Here is an 11,852-nt window from a genome sequence, read left to right as displayed (position 1 = left end):
AGAGTCAGCTAAAGACTTATTTTAATTCATAAAGCATAGCAATTTATAAAAGGGTAATATAGACCTTTTTCCTCCAGATAAGATTTTTTTCTTATTAAATACCGAGAAAAATGTAAGCCGGTGCTAGGGGACTTAAGTACCATCCATGACAGGCTTAATCAAACCGAGACATTTTTTAATTTTGCCATTTTAAATGTTTTTATAAAGATTCATTTTTTTCTTTATTGTACCGGTTGACTGTTCTTTATTTTGTCTGAGGAATCCATGTGTATGACAGTTAGGTAACCAACTGGTGGAAGGTAAACTGTTAACGTGTGCCATCACCTAATACGACGTATATTGATATTTCTTATCTGTGGAAAAGTGTAAATTTGCACGAATGTCACGAGTTATGATCTACGAAATATCTTTATGTTTAAAGGATAGCAATAAACTTACTTTGAAGCAAAATAGATAATAGGACGATACATTGAATCATAAGCTGTTTTGCCTCCATTCCACTGGTGAAACAAAATAATAATGAATTCAAGTTAGAAAACATGTTATGCTTAGTCTAGACTTTCTTATCTTTTGAGGAACTGGTGACATATTTTGATATCAAATAATGTAGTTCTTCCGTGTTAGACAGTTACTCTATCTGAGTATGAAATTAAATATCTTACGTCAGTAAAAATAATGTACCTACTAGTATGACCTCCGTTTGTTACTCTATATGTAATATAGATAACATATTTCCGTTAATTAACCCGTTTAAATTGGTCATTGAGTTTCTCCATTTGCGTTGTTAAAACTAAGCCTTCAAAAACAAATGACTAATTACGAGTGCATTAAGTATTTGATTTATTTCACACCTTATAAAATATAACCATTGAACTTTTAGCGTTTAAAGCACATGATGTTCCAACAAAAATCATCATCGAATCCAGTCTCAACAATTTAGCCTCATTTCAGAACATCCATATCAAACGCGTATCACACCCCATATAGTCTAGTTTTCAGTTTTAGAGTCCAAAATATATGTATCATATGCATATCGGACTCATTTCCATTTCAAAAAGCTTATACCATATACACATGTATGTGTTTACAGTCTAGGAAGGAGGAAAATGTCACAGGCTTGTATGGACAGTACGGTGGATGTTTAAGGAGCGTTGTTATGCAGAACATACAGACCTTTCATACCAGTCGAAGAAAAATTTTTTATTGAAGCGTTTCTCAATTTTCCTTGCATGACTTCTCTCTTGGATGTGAGGGAACGACTTCTAGGATTTGGAAACAGTAAAAAACAACGTACATATTTTTCTCGCAATTCTATTGTCGACGAACATGTTTGCTTGTATTTAGTTTTACTTTCAAAAATAAACCTGTTGGTGCTATTGCTTATCAGAAGGATCTACAAGTTAAACAATTGCAGTTCTTGTATGTAACGTCACATGAAAAAGTTATAGTTCATGTGTTACATTTGGGACACGGACTTGACATGGAAACCAAATTAATGCTATCTTATCTTCCCGTCTAGCCAGGTGCACGCACTGTAGTTTTATCTTATTCTTCGTTACGAAAAGTGTAAAGCAGAGAAGTGAAAGCTGACTGGCATACGGTTTTGATAGTCTTTTAGTATTTGAATTGTCAAAATAATCATAATTATATGAAGTTTTATCAATGCATTTTTAAAAACAAAGGTTTTAAAAATGCAAAGGAAAAGGCAACAAATAGCAGACATACATATAGTACATTTCGTCAAAGTATGCGTAATAGTTTGATAAATGTCAATCATATTTATTCTGGATTATTCCTAATTATTCTCGAAAGCACATGTGCATTTGTTTTATAAGCAAACTTTACACATTGGTTTTCGACTGATTAAGTGCAAACTTGACAACAACTTTTATGACTAATCTAGTTGGTGGTTGCTTGCCCGTTCGTATTATATCCAAAGATACATAAACTCATTATTGTGAAAAAATGTCACCAACCTTTCATTTACCTTAAAAATGTGTCACAAATAGATGATATAATATCCCTTGGACATTCTTTTTATGCCATTGTCACCCTAGCTCTTGGTCATGCTTATGAGCACAATCTGTGATAGAAGTGTTGTTTGTTAATTGAAACTTGTGGTCAGTTATTTTACTAGATTTTCTTGTTCTACCTCAGAATTTGCCAGACTTGTCAACAAATTTCAAATTGTCGTTGACAAGCTTAAACTGAAGTAAAGAGAAGGTTCTTTATATTCATCATCATGATCAACAATGTTACTTCCAAAATAGATTATAAAAGCATGTCCCTTTATTATATACATGATCTTACACGTACAGTCTTTTTATGATATGTGATGTGATTATGAATAATTAGATACAGCATTATTTCCAATGAGGGTATGGTTGAGACTTATTACAGTTTCGAAGCAACAAACAGGATAAACAGAATAGATATCTTCTTTCCTGTAAGGAATTTCCCAAAAAGCAACTTTCCGAAGATAAAGAACAAATATCGTAACTAAGGCTAGAATATTATGTTTTCCAGATTTCCAGAATGATTATATAAATCATATTAAATACACGGTGACAAACATGCTGAGCTCTTTGCCTACCTATCCCAGTTTAGTTATTTTGTTTTAGATCAAAATATGTTTCTTTTCCTGTCTTAATTTTGATTTCAAAAGCAAAGGTATATGACTGAACATTGTCGGGACTGCATTTCGTAAACGTTGCTATCCGCGGTAGATTGTTGTATTGATTTTATTGCTTTCCTGTGGTAGGTGGGGCATAACTAGTTGTTATTGTTATCAAAGTTTTGTATAAGGCTTCCAATCCTTTCAGGACTATGTTTAACATAGCTTTTATATGAAAGGCTTACCTCTAATAGGATTTTCATCAAATAGAGAGATACTTGATATCATTAAAATACATTTAATAAAAACACCCATACTTCACCCATAGGATTTCAAATATTTTTCTACTTAGAACTAATGCAAAACTTACTTCGAAATGACGCAATATATTTAAGTAGATTGCGTTCATTGAACGCCGCCTTTCATTTTTTGGTCTTGATAATTCACAGAAAGATCTCACATGGAAAGCAGTCTTTATAAGTGACAGTAAAGGAAGATATTTAAAGTTGGCAGTCAACAAAAGTGTTTCACATGAAAACGAAATTATATGGTCCTTTAATTAAAAGTGGAGCAAGTTGTCTTGAAAGATATATTTGGTTAGAACGTAACATTGAGGATCTTTTAAAGACGCATAAAAGAATAGCTTTGTTTATATGGTTAGGCACATGTGACCTCACTAGAAAGGTTCAAAAATATATTTACGCAAAACCAAATCCAGTTGCTGACTTGAAAAACGATCTGCAAAAATACAAGGACCTTGCTGACAAGTACTCAGATGTAAAGATCTGTTTCATTCATGTGCCATATTACTCAGTTGAAAAGTGGAACTATTTAAAGGAACATTCAAATTCTAAAACATTATAGATGATTTAAACTGTCAATCCGGAACATGCTAACCAAAGTTAAATCAGGATCTGTGCAGAAGTCGGAAAAAGAAAGAAATCCAAAGCAGTATATTCCTGGAACTTCAATCTTTTAGTAGACGGAATTCATCCATCTTCAGCATTAGCCAAGTCGTTGTTAAAATCAATTTGTAGAACAATAATACGAGATTGCTCGTAAACTGAAAATCAGTTGTTGTTTCTGTAGGCAGGGATTGCCCAGCCACACCATTATTTTAGGGTAGTTCTTTTTATTTATTTGTCATTCAAATTATTTTATTTTGAAAGATAAACCACATACGTTAGGTGCATACAAACTTAATTTAAGATGGCAGAAAGGCAGTCACTTAATAATACGGTGGTAAACTCTGACAATATTGAAACTCAGAACGCGTCACCAGATTTAAATATAAGTTCCGGCCTTAACTGAGAAAGGTTTACAAAGAAGAAAAAAAGAAATGAGTAAGAAAAAATTTCAAGTCTTGCGTATCAAAATGGCGTAGGCAGTCTGTCCAAGTTCCGATAACTATGTCGGACAGTACAAAATGCGCGAGGAGAGAACAAATCTCGAAAATTTCTTTGCCGAGTTGTGTTTAGCTTTTGATAGGTTAAGTGATTTAAGCGCAGATGATAGCTATGTAGTTTCGGAAACATTCGATAAAGTAGAGATTGAACATCAGCTAATTATGTGCCGTATATCGGAAAAAAATTCGGAACTTCACGCCGCAGACTATGACTTACAGTCAATGCGTTTGCAGCAAAGTCATAGATCAAATAGATCTTTGCGATCTTATAATTCGTTGAATATTAAAAGTTCTAATCCTGCAACCGAAGCCGCTGTTCTAAGTGCAAAGCTTAAATACATAGAAGCAGAAGCTCACTCGCGTGCTCAGTTTGAAAAAATCTCAACAATTAAGAAATTAGAAATAGCTAAAGCAAGATTAATGGCTCTAGATCAAGAGTTGGTTGAAGATAACCAGTCAGATTATGTGACTAAACAAAAATTGCAATTGCCAGTTGATATTGAAGATAAATCTGTGTTTATTCAAAATTATGTTGATACACAATCTCATAGCATTCAAAACGACTATCAAACTATTAAGCCGTCACATCCACCATGCACTTCTGATCTGTCTGATACATGTATGCCACAAATTACAACTTCTTCTCCTCCGTTTAATTCAAAACCTGCTGCAGTTCTGAACCCTGCGGTAGACCCGTTCATGCCTAAAAATTCACCCCCAAGGCAACAGTATCTCATGATTCACATTCTGTCATATATTCACAAACAGGTCAAGATGTATTAGAGAATCAAATGACAGAAGATCATTGAGGCAAAAGCGTCATGCACTTTACTAAGTCATTGGTTGAACAAATTAGTCTTAATAGACTACCTCCGCCTGAACCTGGAATATTTTTTGGAAATCCGTTAAAATACCCAGCATGGAAAACTGCTTTCAATACCTTGATTGAAAACAGTCATATCTCGTCTTCTGAAAAGATTCATTATTTGAAGAGATACATTGGTGGACCGGTTAGAGAGGTAGTAGAGAGTTATTTCCTATTGTCTTCTGGTGATTCTTATGATGAGGGTAGAAGTTTGTTGGATGAGCGATATGGCGATCCCTACATTTTGGCAAATGCCTTTCGAGAAAAGCTTAAAAATGGCCGAAAATAGCTGCGAGGGATGGTCATGGCCTTGGGTGTTTTGCAGATATCTTGCGGCAGTGTGACACTAGTGAAATTAGTAACGAAATTCAATAAGTGATCTATTAATAGTTAACATAAACTCGGATGCCTTCCTCATCTGCCCTTTTTACATCGACGCTTATTTGATATTTCATTAACAGATTAAATCGGAAACAAATATTTCGAATCTGTTTTTACAAAGTAATAAGATATGTCCTGCATTAACTTAATTAGAATGTTATGGATGTTTATAGTGAAAGTTTACTATTGTACGGATACGGCTGTTCGAAATCTATTTGATTATAAGTGAGTTTGATTGGTTATTTTGTTTGTTTCTTTATTCCTTTCATTCGAGCATATATGTTACAATTTAAGTGTCGGCGTTCCAGTTTTAACAGATGAAAGCATTTTTAGAAATTATCCTTTCTTTTCGCTTTAAATCTTAAAACAAAATGCTATTATCCCACGGTGTTCTGATTACATGGCACACCTTCAAAACAGATTATCTACAGGGTTTGGTGGAAGATTAGACCAGATATAAAAAACTAGCAATTCTATTTCATACATAAAATACACACATGTTACCTTTTTACACTATTTTATTAATAAATCAAATACCAGAAATAAGATTTTATAAAAACAATCTATCAAAAATTGTAAAAAAAAAAACAAAAACAAAAAACTATTTATTGCAGAGAAAGCATAAGCATGTCTAAAATAATAATTTAAGGATGCTAACTGGCACTTTAAGATTCTATATTGTTTTGTACTGAAACATATAAATTCAACATAATTTTGCGTTAATAATTAGATTTCAGAAAACAAGAACAAGAAGAGCTCAGCTGAGGCGGTGCAATATACGCCAGGTGTATTACTTGATTATAGAAAACTATACTTCACTTGCATGCGTGATTTAAACACGTACAGTGAAATCCTTTTACAGTTTTACTTAGAAAACTAGTAAATTCACAGAAAATTTGCTGTAAAAGAGGCATAACTATTATAATAGTAAATTGATTGAAATATACTTGGAACAATAAACTTTTGTTTTTGATAAAACATACTTGCATGCTTTTTAGAAACATAATCGTTGAAATCCTTCAAACATTATTCTGCTGAAACCAATATGTTTACTTAAAGCCTGCTTAAAAAGGGACATAACTCTATTTATAAGAAGTTGATCTTGACATGTGTTTTATAATAATATATTAACATGCCAAGTGTAAACAAAATCACTGAAATCCATCAAAAGTTATGCCGCGGAAACCAATTGTTTACAGACAAACTGAATGACAGACAAACAGACGGACGGTCTACGGGGTGCCATAATACGTCTGGTAAATAAACACGTATAAAACCTTCAGTGGTTTAAACTTTAACTTTCCAAAACATCTTCATAATTTAATGTCATTTAATTTTTGTTTCTAAATTTAAGGCTAAACATATGCTGTGTCGATTTTAAGTACTAGGGCGAGACAAAGTCGGTCTCACTTTTCCAGTCGATTATATGACGTCACAATAAAGTTAAAAATTAACTAGAAAACGCAACAGCCGCTGTGGTGAAGTCTTTAGCATACTTGACCGGACACGGCTGCGGTGCGCCATTTTTCGTATGATTTGTCTGTAATATTTATATATATTTTTTCATGTGTTTTTTTTTCTGTTTTCAAGCAAGCATATCAAAACATCTAAATACAGAAAGGCACTTGCCAAAATCATCGTTATCTGTAAAGTCAGACAAGTCATTGATTTTGCGTGAGAAAAAAATTAAAAACACATAAATAGACAGTCCGAGTGTAAGTTTGTTGCAGTCAGCATTGAGTTATTGTTAAAAACCATGAGCGCCGACATTCTTAGTTCACCCGTTATAAAATCGTTCGAATTATTGATTTTGATTTTTTGTAATAATTATAGTCATGTGGTTTATTTGCTTTGGTGTAGAAAATTTGCAAAATTACATGAGACGAGTTGAAACTGAATATTTTTCGTCTAAATATTTTACCGATGTTAGAACAAAATGACAAATGACACGTAACATGATACTTAAAGTATTTTATACCTTAAACAGTAGATCGTTATTACGGTCTTACTTCCCAGTCGATTATATAACGTCACAATGAGTTAATAACTTTAATATATAAGGAGAAAACGCAACGGCCGCTGTGGTGCAGTAGATAGCATACTAGACCGGCAATCCAGAGACACGTGGTTAAGGACGGCTGCGGCGTGCCAATTTTACGTATAATTTTCTGTCATAAATATATCAAGCAAACATATCAAAACATCTGAATACAGAAAGGCATTTGCCCAAATCATCATTATCTAAAAAGTCAGAAAAGTCATTTATTGGGCGTGAGAAAAATTAAAACAAAGCAAAAACAACAAAAAGAACAAAGAGTGCGTACATGTAATTTTGAAGCAGGCAACATTTATTCAAATTACACATTAAAAATCATGAGCGCAGACATGTTTTGTTTATCCGTTAAATAATCGTTGATAACTTTGATTTTGATTTTTTGTAATATTTGTATTAATGTGATCTATTTGCTTTGGTGTACAAATTCTGATAAATTATAGCAAACGATAGAGTGCAAACCAAATACTTTCCGTCTAAATATTGATTGATATTTTAACAATATTAGATTAAATGCTTTTAACTCACAAATTTTTATTTGTCAACTGGCAGTCGATAACAGTATTATTTCAAAAATAAATTGTAAAAAAAACATGTTTGTTTATTCCAGATAACTTAAAGTATAGTTCACATTGAACAGTAGACCGTTTATACGGTCTCTCTTTTCAGTTTTCCACTTCCTAGTCGATTATATAACGGCACAATAAGTTTTCTAAATAACTTAAATATATAACAGAAAACGCAATGACCGCTGTGGTGTAGTGGTTTGCATACTATATCGGCAATTCAGAGACCGGTGGTGCAAATCCCGTCTGAGGCGGTTCAATTTTTGATTGATTTTTCTGTAATATTATATATATTTCAAGCAAACATATCAAAACATCTGAATACAAAATGCAATTTGTTAAAATCATCATTATCTGTAAAGTCAGACAAGTCATTTATATTGCGTGAGAAAAAATAAAACACACATAAATACATAGATAAGTCAACTGGTGGTCAATTGGAGTATTATTCCAATAATAACTACATGCTTGTTTATTTCAGTACACTTAAAGTATACTTCACATTAAACATTAGATCGTTAACCCGATCTCTCTTTCCAGGTTCCAGTCGACTTTATAATGTGACAATAAATCAAAAATAATTTAAATACGAAATGGCCGCTGTGGTGTAGTGGTTTGCATACTGAATCGGCAATCCAGAGACTCGTGGTTCAAGTCCCGACTAAGGCGTACCAATTTTTCGTGTGCTTTTTCTGTAATATTATATATATTTGAAGCAAACATATCAAAACATCTAAATACAGAAAGGCATTTGCAAAAATCATCATTATCTGTAAAGTCAGATAAGTCATTGATTTTGCGTGGAAAAACAACAACAACAACAACAACAACAACAAAACACATACATAAATACACACATAGGCCGAGTTTGAAGCAGTCAAAATTGATTTAAAATTGTTTATTAAAAAACATGACCCGTTATAAAATCGTTGGAATTCGTAATTTTGATTTTTTGTAATAATTTTATTCTTGTGGTCTATTTGGTTTGGTGAAGAAAAATTTGTTAAATTACAGGAATTGAGTACAAATTGAATATTTTTCGTCTAAAAATTGATTGATGTTTTACCGATGTTAGATCAAAATGACATGTCACAAGCTTTCTATCCATTTTCTTTATTTTGTCAACGGGCGGTAAATTAGAGTATTATTTCAATAATAAATTTTATATAAATGGTTGTTTATTTCAGTAAACTTTAAGTATATTTCACCTTAAACCCTTTTTCACTTTTCAGTCGATTATATGAAGTCGGAATAAGTTAAAAGTAACTGAAATATATAAGGAACAAACGCAATGGCCGCTATTGTAAAACATATCAAAAGCATATCAAAATGTCTAAATACAGAAAGGCATTTGCAAAAATCATCATTATCTGTACAGTCAGAAAAGTCATTGATTTTGCGTTAGAAATACATAAATACATACATATGGCAACTGGTGGTCAATAAGAGTATTATTTCAAAAATTTCAGTAAACGTAAAGAACTTTTCACCTTAAACATTAGATCGTTAACTCGATCTCACTTTCCAGTTGATGATATGATGTGACAATAATTCAAAAATAATTTAGATACGTAATGACCGCTGTGGTGTAGTGGTAAGCACACTGGATCGGCAATCCAGAGACCCATGATTCGAGTCCCGGTTGCAGCGTGCCAATTTTTCATGTGCTTTTTCTGTGATATTATATTTATTTCAAGCAAACATATCAAAACATTTAAATACAGAAAAAGCATTTTCCAAAATCATCATTTTCTGTAAATCAGATAAGTCATTGATTTTGCGTGAGAAAAAAATATAAGAACAACAACAAAACACACACATACATACATACATACATACATACATATCATATAAAACATCTGAATACAAAAACGCATTTGCCAAAATCATCATTATCTGTAAAGTCAGACAAGTCATTGATTTTCCGTGAGAAAAAAAAAAAAAAAAAAAAAAAAAACAAACATACGTACGTACGTACAAACATACATACATGCATGATATTCTACCGATGTTAGATCAAAATGACATGTAACACGTTTTTAATTTACAAATTATAATTTGTCAGCGGTCGGTCAATTAATGTACATGTATTATTTATATAATAAATTGTAATTACCTGTTTGTTTATTTCAGTAAACTTAAAGTATATTTCACCTTAAATAGTAGATCGTTAAACTGGTCTCACTTTCCAGTCGATTAAATGACGTCACAATAAGGTAAAAATATCTTAAATATATAAGGTGTAAACCCAATTGCCACTGTGATGCATTGGTAAGCATAAGTTGGACCGGCATTCCAGAGACCCGTGGTTCAAGTCCCGACTGAGATGGCCAATTTTTTCGTCTAATTTTTCTTTAATATTTATGTACATATCAGGCAACATCTCATCATTATCTGTAAAGTCAGACAAGTCATTGATTTTGCGTGAGAAAAAAACCAACAACAACAAAAAAGCAGGAAAATAAAAAAAAAAAACAAAAAAAAAAAACACCACATAGATAGATAGTTCGAGTGTAAGTTTGATGCAGTCAGCATTGATTTAAATTTTTATTAAATAGTCATGAGCGTTTGTTTGCCTGATAAAAATCGTTGGAAACCGTGATTTTCTTTCGTTAAATAGAATAGCTGTATTCGTGTGGTCTATTTGCTTTGGTGTAGAAAATTTGCTTAATTATAAGAAACGATTGGAAACTGAATATTTTTCGTCTAACAATTGATTGATACTATTAAAATGTACATCTTTGGGCAATTATCGCATAATGGCGTATTGTAACCAAGAATTAACCTCTAATTAAAAGCGTTTTCTAAAGTATCTGACCACTTTTGACCAAATGGTTGATACGTCTTCCTTATAACTTGCCTGCATAGCAATATAGGTACATTTTTCCCGTTTGACATCCAAACAGTGTTTTACTGCATTAGTTTTTCCCTGCCAATCTCCGTCACTGAACGTTTGATATTTCAATCCTGGAATCTTATGCAGGACATATCCAAACAACAAAACGTCATCGAGATGAAAAAACGGCGACCTCGAGGCGGCGAGATATAAAGATGGCATTATATCATTCGTCATACTCACAAACTTTCCTTTGCAAAATTTTAGATATCTTTTTACTCCTTTGAAATGATTATCATCAACATACCATTTGGATGTAACATCTCTTTCTACAATATCAGATTTGTATTCACAATAAACGTTTGCCTTTTGCAGCGCTTTAGAATGTTTTAATTTATAGATATATAGAAACATATTAACTACAATGTCGTCATCTACTTTCAGAATCATTTCCGCATTTCGACATCTCTCCGTAATCCATTTAAACCCCATCACACCTTTATGTGTAAGATTGTTGTAGGAATCTATAAAATCTCCTTGTACAATATCCTTATACTTTTTAAACTCCATTTCAAGCGCAGATTGGACAACTTGACTCACAGTTCTTCCGACAAGAAACACAACTCTGACTGTTGCTAAATACGAATAATACGTGTCGTTTGTCCAGGTTGTTCTTATACTTTGTCTCTGTTCAAAATGGTCTGTCGCTGAATTAACTACAACAAGCACCGTTAGATGCTTCACAGAACGGCAGAGATTAGGGTTCTCAATAAGATATGGTGCACTTACGGTTAAAGGAACACTTGGATTAGAAGCATTTATAAGTCGAAATAAATAAGGTTGTACCTTAACAGGATACTTTAAATCCTTAGCATCTTCAAAAAAGCATAATTATCCAGATTGAAATATTCCGTGTCACTTTGCTCAAAATGGACAAATAAATGTGTAAATATTGTTAACATGAAAAATGTAAAAATTGCAAAAATCGTGTATTTCTGTAACCGTCGTATCGTGAAAAGTTTCACCATTCTGTTTACAAAACTTATGAAGTGATTAGCTTGTTTAGGGTTTTTAACCAATCATAAATCCTTGAAGTATTGCACTTTTCGATGTGAATTCAAGCAAATGAAAG

General features: G+C 32.5%; 1 protein-coding gene across 1 annotated transcript; it reads right to left on the bottom strand.

Annotated features, from left to right (window-relative positions):
- Nucleotides 1-7,596: 7,596 nt before the first annotated feature.
- Nucleotides 7,597-11,602, bottom strand: LOC132735184 (beta-1,3-galactosyltransferase 1-like; the record flags this gene model as incomplete). Its single annotated transcript, XM_060722108.1, has 1 exon — nucleotides 7,597-11,602. A coding segment is annotated over one exon (927 nt), but the record flags the coding sequence as incomplete, so codon positions are not given.
- Nucleotides 11,603-11,852: the final 250 nt, after the last annotated feature.

Source organism: Ruditapes philippinarum, unplaced genomic scaffold, assembly GCF_026571515.1.
Source record: "Ruditapes philippinarum isolate M1 unplaced genomic scaffold, ASM2657151v2 ctg1516_1_1_1_1, whole genome shotgun sequence".
Lineage (NCBI taxonomy): Eukaryota > Metazoa > Mollusca > Bivalvia > Venerida > Veneridae > Ruditapes > Ruditapes philippinarum.
This window is presented reverse-complemented; position numbering and strand designations above follow the sequence as displayed.